The following is a 21,569-nucleotide window of genomic DNA, read 5'->3' as shown; positions in this document are numbered from 1 at the left end:
CATAATAAATACCTCAAACATAGCCCATATAGGTTATGTATCAAAGATATATAATACCATTTTATTTCCACATAAAGGTTCGGCAAACACACTCTTGATTTCCAGCACAAAACGCTGTCAAACAGAGTAATGACAAAAAAATAGAACTGCATGGTACATATCGACAATAATAGTTTCAAATAACAGTGTAAGAAACCAGTTCATAATTAATCTGCGCATGAGCAGACGAAGGTTATTGGACATTAACTAAAATAGTGTTTATTAGATCACCGAGATTAAGTATTATAACTTATTCTTTATCCCAAGGGAGTGTAACGTAAAGATTAGCGATCGATCGCTAACTGGACTGACCAATCAAGATCATTGTTTCACGCGCACTTGGCTCAAAATGCTGACCAGTAACCAATCAGAAGCGTTCTTTCATATTTGCTATTCATCGCAAAGCTTTGTGCAATACCGCACATTGGTTTACCAGGCAAGCTTACATAACATCTTCTAAATAAATAACAAGTAGCTGACTACCTATCCAACTGAAGAAAAAAAATAAAAAGAGCTTGTTTACGAAATGTTGCTTTTGAGCTAATTTCAAAATGACTTCTTAAAGAAGTCTGAACATGTTTTGAATGTCGAATCAACACGTGATTACATTTTATGCCTATTACCAGGTGTCCCAGAATATTGGGATAGTTTACAGTTTGTTACATAGGCGGCGGAAGCGGGGGAGGGGGGACCTGTCCCCCCTAAATTTGAGGTGGGGACGATCCCCCCCTAAAATTTTAGTTGATAACCTTTTTTTTTTTTGCTTGTCAAAATATTTTGTTGGACCACAAAATTTTTTTTGTTGATAACCCTTTTTTTTTTTGCTTGTCAAAAAATGTTGCTGGTCCCCCCTAAATTTGTTGGCTTCCGCCGCCATTGGTTTGTTATTTATACAAAAGTTTAAATACTCTGGAGATTCAACATTCGGAGCATGCACAGTCCGATTTACTGTTATTCAAAAACAAAATAAGATTCGTTATTCAGATTGTTCGACAGTATGAAAATGAATAAAAGTTTGTCTATTTTATTAATCAGCGTACACAATCTTTATTTTCATTTTCAGACTAACCTTCTGAAAAACAAAACTAAATATTACAATCGATATTTTATTATCTGATTAACAAACGTCCAATCAACACGTGATTGTGTTTAATGCTTATACCAGGGCCCCCGTCTTACAAAGATTGATCCGATCAATCGTAACTCTATGGAAATCCATCAGTGTCATATTTTTTTCTATATGAAATTTGCACAATGTCCTTTTTAAACAAAGAGAAGCGCAGTGAATTTTCAAGAAAACAATTAATGCATGAATAGACATCACAGCTAGAAAATATTTAGAACAAACATGCGTAATAGATATTGACGTTGGTGGCCGTCCATAGTTGCGATTGATCGGATCAATCATAACTCTTTGTAAGATGGGGCCCAGGTTCCCCAAAACTTGGGGTAATTTACAGTTTATTATTATTACAAATGTTCAAATGCTCTGGAGGCTCAACATTCTGAACATGCAGAGTCCGAATGTTCGTTATCCAAAAACAAAATAAGGTTACGTATTCTGAAGGTTCGAGAGTCTCAAAATGACGAAAGGTTCGCTCACTTTATTAGTTATTGTATACACACCTTATTTCATTCTTGGAAAAACTTTTAGAATCTCAAACATTTCAGAATTACAGTCCTTATGTCGGATTAAAAATTCTATAGAATATCTAGCTATACTGAACAAAAAAAAAAGAAAAAAAAGAAAAGAAACAGAGCAGTGGACTTAAGTATTTCACCTTAAAAGCAGACTTGATTTTTTTCCTGATTCACCGAAATCATTGATTTTGTTATTGTCAAGAGCAAAACGTCTATTAACATTTTTAAGGAAAAGGTTCTTTTAAAAAACACCTGTCCTACATTTTCTGAGAGATAACAAAAAAGTGAAAAATTGCACTTTTTTTTTTACTCTGGTCAACATAAGAACTATGAATGAGTTAACATATTCAGAGGGTGTATACTGTACATACTTTCAAGACCGCCCTAGAAAACTACTTGGACAGGTGAAAAGCTTCACAAATGGGTAGGGAAAAAATGCTAACATATTCTAAAAAGTATTTTGAGAACATGAGTGCTTTTGAGTGTGTGTATAACCTACGCCTTCCTTTGGCAAATCTAAACAGTTGAATTTACTCAAATGGTTATCATGAAAGACAGATATCATTTACATTAAACAAACATTTTTGATATTCATATCATGCAAAAATATAAATGAATAAAAGTATAGTGAAATATTTCCGCTAGAATTTTTCTCCATAAAGGATCTCTACAAAAGTACAAAATGAAAAATACAGAAAATAAAATATTTTGAAATATATAAAAAAAAATAAGACGAGTTGAAGTAGGTCTGGGTTTCATAACAAATGCAATGTGAAACATATCAAAACTTCCAAAGTTCCAGTCAGGAAAAAATACATGGGGACTTGGCCGATTTTGGTCCCAAAATGCTAAGAAGATCCCAGGAAAATCCCTGTTTGCAAAGCTTTTCCAAAGTTGGAGATTTAGCCAGTAGGTTGTGAAGATTAGACCCCAAAAATATGAAAAGAAAACAAAATTATCAGCTTCAAATGTTTTCCATGAAGATAGGTTAGGGAGATATACCATGAACCTAATATCGCCTATTCATTGAGATTTAAAGGGATGCTCCAGGCTAAAGATATTTATGCCTCATTAAATAGAGTAAAATTCTCTGAGCAAAATATTGAAAATTTGATCAAAAATCGGATAACAAATAATGAAGTAATTGAATTTTAAAGATTTGCATTATTCCGGTGAAACAGTTCTAGGCATATCTTCACGAATATTCATAAGGTGGGCTGATGATGACATATCCCCACTTGTTCTTTTGTATTTCATTATATGAAATGAAGTTTATTCAAAAAAATTCTACCAAGAACTAAAGCAATTTGATAAACTGCATTAGTTATTTATTGCTGCAACTTATTCATCAAAATGAAGACACAAAATTTACACATTTATGAAAAAAATGAAACAATTATGATTTCATGTAATAACATAAGAAAAAGGAAAGTGGGATGTGACATCATCAGCCCACCACATGAATATTAAAAAAAGACATGCCAAGAACTGTTTCACCAGAATAATGCAAATCTGTAAAATTCAATAACTTTCTTATTTTCAGCATTTTGCTCTGTGAATTTTACTCTATTTTATTTAGATTAAACATCTTCAGCCCGGAGTATCCCTTTAAATGTCACAATATTTGTATATTATTGTCATATCATAAAGCCTTCCTACTTCTCATGCTGCAGCATTGGATGACAGAATAATCAAATTGAAACATGGTTCAAATTTCTATTCGTCGACATACAACAGTCTCATACGAAACAAAAATATTTACAACTCTATCATTTGGCAAAAATACACTGTCTTATAGTACATGCTCGAAATAAGTATGAATTTTTTGTATGAAAGCTATTTACAAAATCAAAACAAAAAAATATCTTATTAATCCCGCTATCCCTTCATGACTACAAAAAGTATGTGTGCATCATCAAATAATACGTAATGTTTCTTATCAATGGTCCATATTCTGACGTCGGGTTTAACTTGGACCATGGTCTAACTCTGTGGTAAAATTATGGGAAGCCAAACGTTTCAAAAGTTTATTTACAGTGATTGCTTCTCAGGTTTATTGTGCTCTTTAATAATTCTTTAATGGTGAAGACAACTGTCATACTTATCCTTCCCAGGCAGTTGATAATGTTTTGGGAGTCAAATGAGCTGATACATTGAACCTCTACTGTTTGAGATTTACGTAACAACTGGCTTTCCATGGTTAAACCACAACTTAAAACCAGAGTTTAATTTAAACCCGAGTTCAGAATACGGGTCAATGTATTTAAGGTGCTATCTTCTACATTTAGCTACATAAGACAAAAGGTTGTACACACGGGACTACAGAGAAAGTACCATCAAGAAACACCAATAGTTCAAAAATATACATGTATTGCCCAGTACAAAAACAAAATCTGCATCCTCCAAAATATGGCAACTGCTATTCAACAGAACAATCTTTTGAGGCAAAACAAGAAAATTGCAACCATCTGCAAAATGAATATATGTAAAAAACAACAACGAAGAGCAGCCGTGCTTAAGCCGCGGTAATAGTATGCGGTGCTTAGATACATTGTATTAAGCGCTATAATAAATGTTGCAATTATTATTATTATTAATTAAAGGAAGAAACAAGAACTGACCAACAATATGTGTGGTTCCTTATTGCTTGCATGTTTTATAGTTAAGTCTTAAAAATCTTTTGTGGCAACTATCAATAACATCATGAAAAAAATTAGCATATGGCGTCGATCCTGGGGGGGCAGGGGGGGCGATCGCCCCACCAATGAAAATATTGGGGGGGCAAACATATCGTTTTGCCCCCCCAATAATTCCACATGTGTAAAAAATAAAATAAGATTGTAATGTTACACAGAAATCAGCAAGCGAGATCGAATTACACAACTCGTTCTTTATTTAAAATCATGCTCAACTAATGTCCGCTTTTCAGATTGGAATATATAAATTTTCAGCTCGCGCTTCGTGCTCGCATCAATTCTGTAGCAAAAACCCATACTTTTCATGATTAATAGGTGAATAGAATGTCCCGTTTTCAGTTCTAAGCCTCAAAATAACTCGCGGTTCGATTTGCAATAATCTTTTGTTGGATATATATCTTGTTCTTAATTAAAAACGTCCATTAAACTCAATTTTTTTCTGATCAAAATATCTAAATTTTCAGCTCGCGCTTCGCGCTCGCATCTATTGTTTTTTAGATACCCATCTTAATCATTGGTACCAAAAATGCATAAAATAGCAAGCTTACAGGTCAGAATATAAAGAAATTTCACCTCCGGCTCTCGCATTATCTGTGTAGTGAGATATGTATCCTCATGACAAACAGTCCTAAACAGGCACCTTTTTCCTGTTATCAGATCAGTATACAAAAAAATTTCAGCTCGCGCTTCGCGCTCGCATTAATTTGTTGGTGAGATATGTGTCTCTATCTCATGAGTCATATACATATTTATATATATGTGCGTGTGGGTGTGTGTGTGTGTGTATAGATATATATATAGGCATATAAGGGTGTGTGTGTGTGTGGGTGAGTTTGTTTGTTTTGTGTGATCGAGCGCCTTGGAAAGTTGATTCATGATTTTGCCCCCCCAATCTGAAAAATGGATCGACGCCCCTGTGTACCGGTATATGCAACCTAAAATGATTGGAGGGGAAAAGATTTGTTTGCTACTTGATAAGAGCAGTATGAACGTATGGAGTGGTGAATTATATGCTTTTCACACTGTACTTTTTTTCCTTAAAGGAGAATGAAACTCTTGGAGCAAGTTAGCTTTTGTGAAAGCAGAAAAATCAAAGAATAAGATCAACAAAACTTTGAGTAAAATAGGACTAGCAATAAAAGAGTTATGAGCATTTGAATGTCGAGATCACTAATGCTATGGAGATCCTCCCATTGGCAATGCGACCAAGATCTGTGATGTCACACACGTACAACTCTCCCATTTGGACACTGAAAATATACCCCAAAACATCTCTTTTTGCTCATTCTAATCATATGACAAACGATTCATCAATGATATAATGTTGTGAAACCTCTGTACTTGTCATCTCATAAAGAGAACACCTCACCTTGTGATAGACTCTATAAAAGTGAGAATATAAGTGAAATAAGTACTAAAGTAATGAGGGAGTTGTACGTGTGTGATATCACAGATCTTGGTTGCATTGCCGTTGGGAGGATCTACATGGCACTAGTGATCTCAATATTCGAATGCTCATAACTTTCTTATTATTCATTCAATCTTCCTCAAACTTTCAACAATATGTTTCTTTGATTTTTCTCTTTGATATGGATTCAGCTGGTTTCAAGGGTTTCATTCTCCTTTAACCCCGGGAAATTGGTGGGGCTAAGGGGGGGCCTTAGCCCCACCAATATCTGGGGTTAAGCTTAGCCCACTTCGTTTTCACACTACGTTTTAGCAAAGTGGGCTAGCACGGTTAACAGTACGGTACTATCTGGCCCTGCAAAAAAGGAGGGTTAGCCTGCTTATAGTGGTGCTAAGCACCACAATTGCGGTGCTTAGAAATGCAGTGTGAAACGAAACCGGGCTAAGCGAAAGTGGGGCTAAGCAATAACCAATCACGGAAGTCGAAATTGCACGTTAATCGCGCTCTGTATGGTAAAATCATCAATATTCATGAGCTGTGGGATAGTCCGGGGTTAAGGCATTAACCCCGGCTAAGCAGATAGTATGGGGTTAAGAAAGACAGTGTGAATCCCCAAAACGATAGTATGGGGTTAAGGACAGTCCGGGGCTAAGGATAGTATGGGGTTAGGGAAATGCAATGTGAAAAGCATACTAGTGTGTTACTTAGTATTATAAAGGTGGGCTAATATAACAAGACTACTAAACTGCTGAGAATGATGCATTATGGTAAGGAATCTGACCAGATATGAGTAGTTGAGGATTTGAGTGGGTGCTAGACCCTTGAAGGCTTCTGGTTCATATTGACTTTAATTCTGCAGCATGATATGAATAGTGATAACATAGTGTATCATCCATCTTTGTCTTTCTCATGTTGGCCAATGAAGCATTCAAATCTTAAACAATCTTTCATCTTTATAAAAATTGATAAATTGTTAACTTGTGTCCCACGGGATAGAGGGTAAAGGTATGTATAACAACATAAATCACAGTACTGTTCACAAAAAAAAGTTATCTGAAACTACAAATTTTGCTGACTTGCAAGTTGACTTGCTAGATGCCCAAAGGACGTGGGACTTAACGCGGACTTGCAACAAATGACGTAAGATTTGATTTGGACTTGGAGCAAATTCCTACTCAAGGAGAGCTTTCCTTCAGCAAAAAATGTATCCACATTGTGCTGCTCTCAACCCAGGTGAGGTGAATGGGTACCCAGTAGGAAGAAATTCCTTGAATACTTGAGCACCTATATGGCAGCCCAGCTAAAGCCGTGGTAATAATAATAGCAGGGCCTGCTGGGAAAACAGTTTCAGAACTAAAAATGGCTACTCAAGGAAAGTATGCCAGTGTTATTATTTTTATAAATTCTAAAGAAAAAAATGTTGGTATGGGTGCTGAACTGTCAACGGACAAACGAATCAAGTTGCTGGAGAACCTAGCAAAAATTGTGGTATTGCTTCAGAACTTCGACAAGCATCATAATTTTTGTCATATAATATTTATAACACATTTACAATGGTAACACACATGTACGAATAATGTTATCATCTTAATAACACACTTACAATGGTAACATACAAGTAGAAAAATGTTATCATCTTGATATAAAAACGTGAACTCGATTGTGTGGACAAAAGTGAGGAAGAAATATATCCTCCAACAATAAAAAGGCAGGTGAATATATCTATACTTTCTTTGAAGGTACTGCTCCCACTTTGAAGCATTACTAAGGCGATCTGCCCCTATCAGGGCTTCTGGAACGGCTGTGATGGTGACCGTTTGATCGCTGAGGCGATGGAGAACGACTGTATTTCCGAGGGCTTTGGCTTCGGGATCGCGGAGATGAACGTCTGCGGCGATCAGGGCTACGGCTGCGACTCCTGTTACGGTCTCGGCTCCTGCTTTGGCTACGGCGTCTACGTTCACAAAAAAGAGATTAATTGATAACCAACAATAAGCGCAACTCAGCAATGAATTATCCAACTTAATTTTTACATTGAAAGTATTACAACTTCAAGATATCTTATTTATCAATCAGATATGATTATTTACTTCTGGGACCAACCTTTAACGTCACCATCCAAAAGACGTGACCAGGCTCGAACTTCGAACCTCTGCCTCAGTTTGTAACTTCCCCACATAGCTTGGATTACAGGCGCACGCCACAACGCCCAGTTTGCACCCTACCCTCTCAGAATTGAAATTTGGTACACATGAAATTTCACATGGGCCAAGCAAAAAAACAAAAACAAAATAGTGCGTACAGCACGTCGGTTCTTGTGCTTTGGCCTGCCCTTTTCTCTTTGTTTTGACAAAACTGGATGTGAGCTTCAACTTTCAAATGGTCATTGCATTGCAACTACTTGACCAATTTTCATGAAAATGCTCCAGTACTTTAATTTGATGCATATAGTGGATTCCTCTCTGAATTTCCTTTTAAACAGTACCAGTTTCAGGAAGATTGGTCAACTTGTTATGACAAAATGTCCGTTTGAAAGTTGAAGTTCATACCCATTTTGTTAAAACAAATTCTGAAAACATGGGGTGCTTCAGACCCTGCATTATGCAAAGTGGTAAAACAATAGAACGTTAAAGAAAATCACAGTTATACAACAAAATCAATAAACGTAAAATTTAAAGAAACTGGCAGTACACTATTTAAACGAATTATTAACACATACGCTACCCACTTTTTCATTAACTCATAATAGCACATGCATGAATCATATAGTTTTTATTCCTTCATCATTTTATGTTTTCGTCATTTGAAATACCTCTTGCCAATTTGTTTAATGTTTCCCTTTAATTTGTTAATTATTTCCGATTTTATTATACTTGAATACTACAATGCAATACACACTATTCATTTCCCAGACACACAATTCACTGTCAGTTAATATTTCTTTCTAGAATTCCACAGCACAATTAGTTTCAATACAATACTTTATTTGTAATATTTATTTTGTAATTATCTATGTTACTGTTTGAATATTGTTTTTGTCATTATTACCTTGTAGTACATCGCAATTCGGCCTTAGCCGCGATGTCTTGTTTTTATTAATAAACCATTTATCTATCTAATCTTTCTATCTAACAAAATATACTTATAAAGAAAAGGCACTTTCTAAATTAATTGAGACAAAGAGGAGAGAGAGAATTGCATATTCATTGGGTGAATTGGCATGGAATGACCCTTTCACCTGAATTCTCTGGGCTACATCTCAAGAAAGGACCAACATCTGACAATACCCATTGTATATGAGAGTTACCATTATGAAAGTAGCATTGCTTTTCAGTGAAAGCTGTCAGGGCCCCGTCTTACAAAGAGTTACGATTGATCCAATCAACCACAATTATGGAAAGCAAGCAACGTCAACATCTAAAATACATGTTTGTCCAAAATATTTTAGAGATATGTTGTATATCTATCTATACATTCACTGTTTTCTTGGCAATACTATACAGTATGCTCTTCTTTGTTTTCAAAGGACATTGAGCAAATTTCCTAAAGAAAAAAATATGACATTGACGGATTTCCATATACTTGAGGTTGATCGGATCAATGGTAACTCTTTCTACGACTGAAGACTGATAACTCGTCAGACAAAAATATTGATGAATCGCTCCCCAGGTTCTTACGGGGGGGGGGTGGGGTGGGGTCAATTCAATATTTAACAATCATGACATAAGAATTTGTGTAAGAGGAATTCTGACTCACCTGGAATACCCATATGCTGTGAAAAGGAAGAAAAAACAGAAAGATTAATTTCATAATCTACAGTGATAGTTGTAAATAGCACAGCTACCCCCTTCAATATTCACCTTTCAGGTCCCAAATACTGGAAAAGCCTTAAACAATATAGAAATATAAACACCTTCAAAAAACACCTAAAACTCTCATTCCTTAATGAGTACAATGTATGAAACACATGAACTGCTTTATCTTTTCCACGATACTTGCCTCTCGGCCCTATTTCTCTTTCTCCTCCCCTTTCCTTTTCTGCTGGGCACATAATCGTTTCTTTTTGTTTTGTTTTTTCCCCCAGTTATTTAATATTCCCTTATCCCCCCAACCTATGTAGTTACTGCCCCCCCCCCTTTCTTTCCTTGTTATTCAAACCTATTTTGCCGTTCTTCATATATGGTCTAGATTGTCTTACTTTACTTTTAATTACATACGATTAAGATTACTACAAATTTATCCTAAGGGACTTACAATTACAAGCTTCGCTTTTTAATAAGTCCCTCATTTTCATTTTCACATGCTAACTGTAATCTATAATTTGTCTAATCATCAAAATGTATCTTGAACAAAAATTGTATACATTTCATCTATTTCCTACGAATTTGTTATTTGATTATTGAAGTATTCTTATGACACTTATTCTGTTTTGTACATTTATACATATGTATATATATGTTTGTTATGTTTATTATCAGAAAATGGAAGTGAAATAAACTAAACTGAAACAGAAACTGAACTGAAAATTTACCAATGAAGGAGGGGGATCTTTTTTCAATTACACACAATCCAATTCAATACATCCATGTACTGTATGAATCAGGAAGATGTTAAAAAATCTGCAGTTTTTCCTCGAAAATCAGTCACTTTTCAAGGAGTCTCCCTGACAATCAGATACACTTGGCAGCCTTGAAAAGGGAGTTTTTCTTATATTTTTCATTTTTAAAGAGATTTTTTTTTCAAACTTTCTTATTTCTAATCACTTTCATGATCAGGGCCCTGAATGTTGCCAATGGCTGAGGGTATTTTATTACAGGGGGGTTTATAAACAAAAGATGCATTAAAGATAAATGCCAGTTGTGGTAGCGATCTCTAAAGGAGTTCAAACGGAATCCAATAAAATGACCAAACATGTGTTTGAATGCATGCGTATATAAGAAATATGTCCCAAACGGCTCTGGAAGAAAATGTGGTGCTGCTGAGAAATGAGCAAAACAAGCACGGAATTCCATCAAATGTTGGGCATTTTTCCAAGCAATATTTATACACTGTCCCACATATGCTTTTCTGTATTGACTTTAAAGTAATCATCAGAATTACTGGTTTTCAGCTAAGATTTCATGATTTCACAAAGACAAGGTTACATTTAAAGAGTACCAGTTTAAATCTACGTTATATGGTGACAATCTTAATAATAAATAATAATAATCCGCTTTTATATAGCGATTAATACATCAGAACGACGTGTCTAAGCGCTTTACTGTTTACAGATATATTATTACCCCGGTCATCGGATTCAATCTGTCATTCCCGCACACAATGTGAGCACATCCCCCACTCCCTGGGGAGTATTCCAGTCAGTCGCCGGTGAGGCGCACACAGTACTGGACAAGCTACAATGACTTTCACATCCTACCGGGTACCCATTCAGCACCTGGGTTGAGAGTGGCAAAGTGTGGATTAACGCATTGCCAGAGGACGCCAGACCGCGGTGGGATTAAAAAACACGACCCTCTGTTTACAAGGCGAGGGTCAGAACCACTTCACCACGGCTCCACCACGATCTTGATTTAAAAGACTGTTTCATAATATAATTGTTTGATGCAACTACTTTCTTTAGCCTATAAAAACAGTGATTTTTGTGAAGTTTGATTGGCCTCAGCCACCTCAATCCCCTTTCAATGGCCTAGGAGATGTTTCTGTCTTTAAAAAAAAATTCTAATTTGTCTTCTAATACACCTATATAGAAAAGTACCCTGTAGAGGGCGCATGTAAACAAATACAAACAATGGAATAAACACAAAACTAGGCAAAGTCCAAAATTTGCAGGTTATCCTCCAAACACGCACAAGATTCAAAATCTGAGTCACCAAAATTTCTTCTTTTTAATTGTTCAGCAGAAAAGTTTGATGTCTATGCAAAAAAGCTCCCACATCAGAAGTTTGGTGAATTTTTAAAGCATCCAATTTAGAAAAAATTTCCATATCCTTTACAAAGACATTCTTTGGCCGTCAATCCTCACTTAAGCCCTGATGTAGCAGTCGGACAAGAGGGCGCTAACTCACCTCTTCCGCCTCCGCCTCCCCGTCTTCGGCCCCAGTCTCCACCGCCTCCTCCGTCTCGGCAAGCCCGGGCAAAATGACCTCGACGTCCGCACCGATAGCATTCATCATCCTTCTAGGCAAGAAGAGAAATGAGGAAAGAGAAGAAGAGCAATTCCATCAATAATCTTAAAGGTCAAGTCCATCCCAGAAAAAAGTTGATTTGAATAGAGAAAAATCAAAGAAGAATAATGGTGAAAACTTCATCAAAATAAGATGGAAAATAATAAAAGTTATGACATTTTAAAGTTTCGCTTATATTTTACAAAACAGTGATATGCACCACTCAGTGACATGCAAATGAGACAGACGATAATGTCCCTCACTACTTCTTTTGTTTGAATTATACAATATTTCATCTTTTACAGATTTGACAATAAGGACCAAATTTACCAAACCATTTAGTATTAGAAAATGCTAATTCCACATGTTCAGGGAGGAATTAATCGCTGTTCACTTGACAATGAGGAAAAACTAGAAAATCTCATATGTCATGTAATAAAATACAAAAGAAATAGTGAGTGGATGACATCATGAGTCTCCCCATTTGCATACCGACCAGGATGTGCATATAACTATTTTGTGAAAAAATTAAAGGAGAATGAAACTCTTGGAGCAAGTTAGCTTTTGTGAAAGCAGAAAAATCAAAGAATAAGATCAACAAAAGTTTGAGTAAAATAGGACTAGCAATAGAAGAGCATTTGAGCATTTGAATGTCGAGATCAATAATGCTATGGAGATCCTCCCATTGGCAATGCGACCACGATCTATGATGTAACAGATGAACAACTCTCCCCTTTTGGACACTGAAAATATACCCCAAAACATCTCTTTTTGCTCATTCTAATCATATGACAAACTGAAAATATACCCCAAAACATCTCTTTTTGCTCATTCTAATCATATGACAAACGATTTATCAATGATATAATGTTGTGAAACCTCTGTACTTGTCCTCTCATAAAGAGAACACCTCACCTTGTGATAGACTCTATAAAAATGAGAATATAAGTGAAATAAGTACTAAAGTAATGAGGGAGTTGTACGTGTGTGACATCACAGATCTTGGTCGCATTGCCAATGGGAGGATCTACATGGCATTAGTGATCTCAATATTCAAATGCTCATAACTTTCTTATTATTCATTCAATCTTCCTCAAACTTTCAACAATATGTTTCTTTGATTTTTCTCTTTGATATGGATTCAGCTGGTTTCAAGGGTTTCATTCTCCTTTAAATATGACTTCAAATTGTAATAGGAGGCGCGATAGCTCAGTCGGTAGAGCGGGGGGATTCGTATTCCGGTGACCCGGGTTCGATTCACACTTGGTGCGCTATTGCCCTTTGGTAAGGCATTAATCCTCATTACCAGGTCCTTCAGAGGGGACCTTAAGCCGTCGGTCCTCTGGTTGCTTGCTTACAAGCATTCATGCTTTCTTAGCAATCAGGTAAAAATCCCAACCAATCAAATCAATAATAACTTTCATATTTTACATACGGTTTTGATTAAATTTTCAGTGTTATGCTTGTTGGATTTTTTTGTTTGTTAGGGTTGACTTGTCCTTTAACGTCAGTGATGTGGCACGGATTATCCACTGGATGGCATTCAAATATCAAAATGAAATAATCTTTTTTAGAAATTCTTTATCCAATGTGCGGGTACAATAATATTCCACAAACGCAACATGTTGTACAAAATTTTGACATCAACAGAAAGAAAAAGAAAGATAGAGAAGTCATAGAATACCACAAAAAACATTTTTGTGAATTGTGGATTAATTGCAAAAGAAGGGATGAGGGGGGTAGAGTAATTCATTCATCTGCCACGATTTCTCTCCAGGCTCTATCTCAGAATTACTGTAAATATGAAGTGAATTGAGAAAAAAGAAAGAGAGAGAAAAACAACTCACAAATCCCCTTTTCGGTCCCCGGGCCCATTCTACCACGATATTCTGGCCATTCACTTCTCGTCCGTTCTCGTGCTTGATGGCATCCTAGAAAGAAAAAAAAAAAGAAAAAGAAACAACCATTACTCCAGCCCAGAAGGCAAACATGATCATTTAGAATAAATAATAGAACAAAATAGATTACCAACTAATTTTCAACTTTCTATAATAGACATTTGCACAATACAGTTTTGAGAGGTGAAATACTTTCATACTTGATAAAAAAAGTTGGCATCTTTGTATAGAGCCAACAACATAAATAATTATTACCTGGATAAATTTGTATGTCTCGTCAATAAACATCATCAATAAAGGATGTTTTGGGGCAACACTTGTAATAGTATTCAGGAATATTCTTGCATTTTACACAAGGTGCGTGTTCAAATCAGATACCAATTGGAATTCATGTTTGATCCTGATTTTACATACATACAATACATAAAACAAGACACAGTGACGACACCATCTCTTTTGTTTTGATGTAAACAACACATACTCTGCTCAAAATCGTCAATACGGAATTCAGAGCCGAGCAATCGGTCAACGGTCAAGCCCACAAACAGCCCGGTAGATCTATCTTGACCCTTGCGGGTGGCTCAAGTCATGGACGACCCAATTCTTTTCTAATTCGTCAAACTTTTGGTAGAGCATTCAAGGTAGATCTTGGGGGTAGACCTTTAGGTAGAGTATCTTTCAGCATTCCAAAGGAGAGTAGAGATCAGAAAAGCTAAGGGTAGCCAGAAAAATGAAAAAACAATTATGAGGTGAAACAATGTTACATTTGATTTGAATCACACAGCAAGCATTACTTTTCTGACAATCATAGTTTTACAGACATACCTGTTTCAAAGGTAAATTGCCAATAAGCCTGTTCACGGTTGTAAACTGCGCACGAGCAGAAAAAGGTCATTGGAGACAACCATGAAGGTGGCTCTCAAATTCACTGACATAGGCATTTGTGATTTGATGATTATTCATGTATTCCTTTCAAAATATTTATCACATCCAAGCTGAAGAGTAATAAATAGAGCCTTCATAATCACTGGTATTTGACAGTAGCCTAAACAATAGTCAAATGTGCCAAAGGCAGACAATAAAACAGATTTCCAAACTTTATCCCTGATGTACTATTCTAGTCACCTGGTCTATACAATGCCTTTTGTTCTTAGAATTTGAATACTCTACAGGTAAAGCTTACGCAACATCTACATTCGAAATTGATAGTGCTTATCCTAATGAAAAATCACAAAGGTCATTGGAGAAAAGTTGATCATGAGCTAACCGTGAACTGGCTTATTCGTCTACTGCCAACTCGTCCATTTAGACTCTGGTCTAATAGTCTTATTACTGCCATCCTGTCCATCAACATTTAGTCTAACAACTGTTTAGTCCAATAACCATTTGGTCCAATCGTCACTTCGTCTAATCACCATTTCATCTATGATCATTTCTTCTGATAATCAGTTGGTGTAATATTCATTTTATTTTCATTCATTTCACCCAAGTAACGCTAAGTCCGATTAGACCGAATGGTGGACCAAATGGCTATTGGACCAACTGGTTACAAGACAAAATGGAGTGGATGAAATGGCAATTAGACCATGTGGATGGTGGACAAACTGATGGTAGACCAAATGATAAGTAGACAAGTTGGAAATTGGGCGAATTGGCATTAGACCAATTGAAAATAAACCGATTCAAAGACAACATATAACCCCCAGCCTGTCTATACTACGGGGTGTGAGTGACCACTTGTACATGGAAATAGCTGACATTGCCCCACCACTTTTGTACTTGCTATTTTAATGCAAGACTAAATCTGCAATATTATAAGCTTTAACATTATTAGATGAATGTGGATTTCCAGGGTTCCTTTTTCAGTTTCCAGGGATTTTTATGAGCATATCAAGAGAAAAATATTCATTTGCGATGGTTTAATAGCGCGTAAGAAAGGACCACCAGTCGTTCTTAAAGTCGTTCTTAACTTTATTTCGAAAGTATAGAGGGAATTATTCATCCTAGTTTGTGCTGGCATAATCACTAGTAATGCCAGTCAAACCTAGGATGAATAATTCCCGCTATACTTACTTAAAGCCTGGTATATACAATGTAGTATAATGTATTATGCCATTCAACAAGGGTCTGTGTCTGCAGACTACTCAGAGGCTGGGGAGAAAGCAAATTACCTTTCCCCTATCTCTATGTTACCTCCATGACTGACATCTTTTAGGGACATTTCACACTCACAATCAAGGAAAGTCTGCACTGCCCCAACCCCCTCTCTCCACCCCTTCCCTATGCCTGCCCGCCCCTCCCTCCCTCCTGCCCTCCCTCCAACCCCCTCCCTCCAACCCCCTTACTCCCCCTCCTCCTTCCTACATCCCTCCACCCCATATGCAAATTGTTTGTCACACATTAAATGAAGCATGTTAGCGAAATCACAAAGCAACAGATGTTGTTAGACTTTGACCTTGGTATCATACACCTAAATACAATGGCCCGAATTCACAAAGGTGGTTTTGGAAACCATCAGTTGAATATGAAAAATTCATGTATGAATTATACATGTATGTATGCAAAGAAAAAAAAATGTCTAATGCTGATGCATGCTGGTTTTTGTCACAGTGCGCCAAACTGATGCTTGTTGGCATGGTTTAGCACGCTTTTTTTTTATTCATCAAGTCCATTGTTATAAATTAATGAAGCCACTGTTCAAAACAGTTCCAAACAGCATGTTACCATGGCAACAAGCATCAATTTAGCGAACTAGAAAATCTGCAATAAACCATGAAAGACAAACAAAATTGTATTAAAAATACATGCACATGATGTACATCAATAAAGATTACAGGCTACTGCATAGAGACTGCCTATTATACACACAATGCAATGATGGAAATCATAATTCCTTTGTGCAAGCTTTAACAAAAGGTATAATACATCTCTGTATGTATGTTGACTTTTAATGACAAAGTAATTTGAAAATGTATTTAGAATGAAGAGTTTGTTTAAAAGAGCCTTTCAATATTTAGAATAGTGCAAACCCACCAAACGCGTATCAAGCATCAACCCCAAGGGGTGGGTTGGGGGGCACACACGATAGACACTATGGCCCAAATTCACAAAGGAATTTTAAACCCCATCTCTATTTCACCAACGATGGTTTCTTTAGTCCATGGTTTAAACTATGGTTTTATTTTGGTTCTGAGCATGCTCAATAGAGCATATGTAGTCTGCTACTCTCAAAATGGATTCCACACCAGCTTGCAGAGGCAGAGCAAGAGCTACCGTAAACGAAATTGGCAAATCACGGAGTGCAACATGCTTCTCGAGCTCATAGCTGAGCAAAAAGAAATTATCCTGAGTCGGCAAACTGACTGGGAAGCCAACACAGAAAAATCAAAAGGGTGGCTGGATATTACAAGCAATTTCCATGCCAGATTTAGCAAAAGATGGTCAACCCAACAAATCAAGGAGCAGTGGAAAAGAATGCACCTTGCCGCGAAAAAACATAATTCTCAAACTACACCAAACAGGTCAGGAAGACCGCATACATTCGTAATTCCGAAGCTTTGTTATTCCGAAGGTTCGGTTATTCCGAAGGTTCGTATTTCCGAAGGTTCGTAATTTTGAAGGTTCGTAATTCCGAAGGTTCGTTAATCCGAAAACGAAATAAGGTTCGTAATTCCGAAGGTTCGTTAGTCCGAAAAAGAAATGAGGTACGTAATTCCGAAGGTTCGTTAATCCGAAAACGAAATGAGGTTCGTAATTCCGAAGGTTCGTTAATCCGAAAACGAAATAAGGTTCGTAATTCCGAAGGTTCGTTAGTCCGAAAAAGAAATGAGGTACGTAATTCCGAAGGTTCGTTAATCCGAAAACGAAATGAGGTTCGTAATTCCGAAGGTTCGTTAGTCCAAAACGAAATGATTAACGAACCTTATTTCGTTTTCGAACTAACGAACCTTCGGAACAACGAACCTTATTTCGTTTTCTGATTAACGAACCTTCGGAATAACGCCACAAATGTTCGGATTAACGAACCCTTTTACGTTTTCGGATTAACGAACATCGAGGTATAGGCAATTTTCGTGATTCGGAATTACGAACCTTCGGAATAAAGAACCTTCGGAATTACGAAGTGTAACCAGGAAGACGGATGGAGGACCACCCCCACCCAATCCTAGTAATCAGACCAGAATTATAAAGAAACCCTTATGATTTTGTGCAAATTAAGAACATTTATGACGATGATGCAGGTCAATTCGAAAGAGACGATTCAGCCACGGTGTCCTTGTTGACTATGGCAACAGGGTTCGAAAATCCAAAGTCTGGGGTTTAAACTACAAAAATTTGTCATATCAATAGATAACATGAAATGAAATTACATTAAAAACTTTTTCAGTGTTGGATGAATCGCATTGTATTGTACATCCACTTTTTTTTTAGATACATCATGAAATGCAATAAAATTGAAAGTTTTACTCAACCATTACAATCGTCTGCGCGTCAACGAGAATCTCATATCGGTCCCATCCATAGACATCGATGGCATGTTTTTTATCATTTAATAAATTAAATTGGCTGAAAATAAATGACAACTAAGATTACCTGATAAAACTTGAAATACAAATATTAATTACTTCATCAGTTTCAAAAATAAGTATTATCATTTTATATAACTTTCTCACAATACTTACATTTTGAGTGGTAAGCTGCATTTAATCTGAAAATCTGCTGTTGATTTTGCATGTATACGATCTTGATCGCTCAGAGTTAACGCGCATGCTCGTCCACCAAGCTAAAGGTATGGATCCTCTAATGCTTCTTCAGTATAAAAACAACAACCAAATAAAAAAAGAAAGTGAATAAATTGTCGATCAGCTGCTTTTACATCATAATCAAAATTGCAAAACAACCTTTGAATCCAATTCCATCAAAAAATATATTTCAATTCAAATGTAGATTCTAGAAACAACACGTCCCCAAATTTACATGTACTTCATATTTTTACATCACCTATATTTCTTTCGTTTAGGTTAACTTTATCCTTTATTGAAACCGCCCTGATTAATGCCCTATAACAATCTTGATTTTTTTTTTTAATGGTAATCAAAAATGCATCTCATTAGTCTAGCATGCATTGAAATTAATATAATGCATCTTTTCTAAATGTTATAACTTTGTTATTCCTTGTGTTTTGCTTGTCTGATTTTTCTTTATCTGTTCAAATCACATTATTTTCAGCCTGGAGCATGGGCGTGAATATTTCCTTTCCATAGGCAATATGCATCATTGTGCTATTTCAATGTTTTTGGAAGTCTACATGGCCATTTTCATAGAATCTTTATTCCAGACAACCATGATCCTATTTTTGTTTATTGTCATCTCACCTTTAACCAGTGAGCAAACAATTTTTCATTGAACAAATTTTGACTACTTAATCCCTTTTTGCCCTTTTTATATATATTTTATTTTTCCTTTTCTTCTAAAGTTTACTGATAATTTACCCTTTAATCCACTGTAATATATACATATTAATCTAAAAATTGAAGCAACATTTTTCAAGGCTCGTCCCCTACGCTCACTCGCCACAATTTCTCCCATTAAATTTGAAAGACAATTATCATTCTGTCAACCAATTATTGAAAAGTTGCTCACTTGTATTTGGATATTAAGTGTAATTCAGTAGTTTTAAGTCACAACAAATTCATTACAATTTGTATACATCAGACAAAGATTCTTGCCATCTGATTGGTTGAAAGGTGTTCAATATTTGGTCCATTCTTTACTGCATGCATTTTTTATTTTTCCATTGCACAGTACTATAGCTCCCCCTCAGTATGTACCACTAATCATGGACATTTACTTCCCTTTTAAAATCATGTGTGTGTGTATTTGCGCGCATGAAGTTAGCGCAGATCAAACTAGACTGACTGTGCGCACTCAACAGATCCATGAATCTGTGCGCATCACAAAAGAATTATAAAAGCAAGGGGCTGATGAGCTGTCGATACATGGGCTGGTGGGGAAATCCGCCGTAGGTCGACAAGTAATTATCAGAGAAAAGAGTTGCTGGACATAGGCCTACCTCGTCTTAATTTTATCTATTTTATTCCTTTTTTTATATTTTCAAAAAAACTTGGAACCTATATGAGTTAAATAAAACAAATAATGCATGTAAGTATTTGTGCAATGGAAAGAATATTTACATTTGATGAAAGACGAAAATGTCCCATTCAACTCGGCTAACGCCTCGTTGAATGAAACTTTTCATATTTTATCTCATGAAAATATTCTCCCCACTGCACGCATACACATGCATTATTTGTATAATAGCCGTCGAGGATAACATTGTGATAGTCCTTCAAGTAAAAGATAGGAGAATCATGTATGCATCCTTAACATACAGCCTGGGATGTGATAATTACACACCACCTGGACACTCTTCCACCTACATGTATTCTCTCTTTACTCACTCGCCATATTTATCCAATAATTATAACCCATGAAAGACGATTTTGTTCATCACGTCTTTCAACTACACACCCTTTGAAAGGTTTTTGGACACCATTCTTTCTTCCACCTATGCTCTCTATGTTCACTCGCCGCATTTTTCCAATAATCATTTCAATATAACCCATAAAAGATCATTTTGGTCATGTCTCCCAACTGTTGAAAGTTTGCTCGCACGCTTTGCTTGCTCACATTTAACTGTATAGTTCAGTAGTTTATCACAACAAATTCATTGTTACAATAAAGGTGCTTCGGGGTCATTCAAGTTGAATGTGCAAGCAGCCAAGGCACAGGCAGTGGAGAAGGCCAAGAAGGAAAAGGAGAAGGTCAAGAAGGAGAAAGAGAAGGAGAAGGCCAAGGCGAAAGCTGCAGCCCAGAAGGAGAAAAAGCAGAAGGCAGCCGCCGCTAAGAAGGCAAAGGCAGCACCAAAGAAAGTGAAGAAGCCAGTAAAGAAGACTACTGAGAAGAAAGAGAAGAAAAAGACACCAAAGAAGAAAGTCCCTGCCAAGAAATCGACACCCAAGAAGGCGACCAAGAAGGCGGTAGCCAAGAAGCCAAAGGCTTCGAACCCCAAGAATAAAGCCATCGAAAACAAATAGTGAGAGGCCTTTAACTGAAAGATAGGAGTATTATGTACATGGTCCTATACCCCCCATATACCTACATAGCCCTTGGTGTGGGTGTGTGTCCCCCAAATTTTGAATTTGCTTATATCATCCCCCACTGCTTGGACCTGGGCCCCCGTCTTACAAAGAGTTATGATTGATCCAATCAATCGTAACGCTATGGAAATCCATCAATGTCATAATTTTTCTATAGGGTATTGGCACAATGTCCTTTGTAAACAAAGAGAAGCACAGTGAATTTTCATGAAAACAATGAATGCATGAATATACACCATACTTTAGAAAATATTTTGAACAAACACGCATAAAACATGTTGATGTTGCTGGCCGTCCATAGTTTAGTTGCGATTGATCGGATCAATCGTAACTCTTTGTAAGACGGGGCCCTGGGATCCATTTCATAAAACTTGTTGCAATAACATATTTACAATTATCATTAAAAGCTACTGAAATCCTTTAATCTGATTGGCTGATAGTAAATTTGTTATAGAAATTGTGCATTTGTTATTGTAACAAATCTTTAGGAAACGGGACCCTGATTTACGCCAGAGGCCTGGGCCCCGTCTTACAAAGAGTTACAATTGATCCAATCAATCACA

General features: G+C 36.4%; 1 protein-coding gene across 2 annotated transcripts; it reads right to left on the bottom strand.

The window, feature by feature from the left end:
- Window positions 1-29: 29 nt before the first annotated feature.
- On the bottom strand, window positions 30-18,655 carry LOC129267920 (uncharacterized). 2 transcript variants are annotated; one of them, XM_064104564.1, is made up of 5 exons: window positions 18,529-18,655; window positions 13,796-13,879; window positions 11,850-11,961; window positions 9,541-9,556; window positions 30-7,738 (listed from the first exon to the last, which is right to left on the bottom strand). In XM_064104564.1, the coding sequence occupies exons 1-5, from the start codon at window positions 18,547-18,549 to the stop codon at window positions 7,549-7,551; spliced, it is 423 nt and encodes a 140-aa protein (XP_063960634.1). In that variant the 5' UTR covers window positions 18,550-18,655; the 3' UTR covers window positions 30-7,548. The 2 variants fall into 2 exon arrangements, with proteins under 2 accessions (XP_063960634.1, XP_063960635.1); XM_064104565.1 differs by having other exon boundaries at window positions 11,850-11,958.
- Window positions 18,656-21,569: the final 2,914 nt, after the last annotated feature.

This window comes from Lytechinus pictus, chromosome 9 (genome assembly GCF_037042905.1).
Source record: "Lytechinus pictus isolate F3 Inbred chromosome 9, Lp3.0, whole genome shotgun sequence".
Taxonomy (NCBI): domain Eukaryota; kingdom Metazoa; phylum Echinodermata; class Echinoidea; order Temnopleuroida; family Toxopneustidae; genus Lytechinus; species Lytechinus pictus.
Note: the sequence above shows the minus strand (reverse complement) of the source record. Positions and strands in the feature narration are given on the sequence as shown.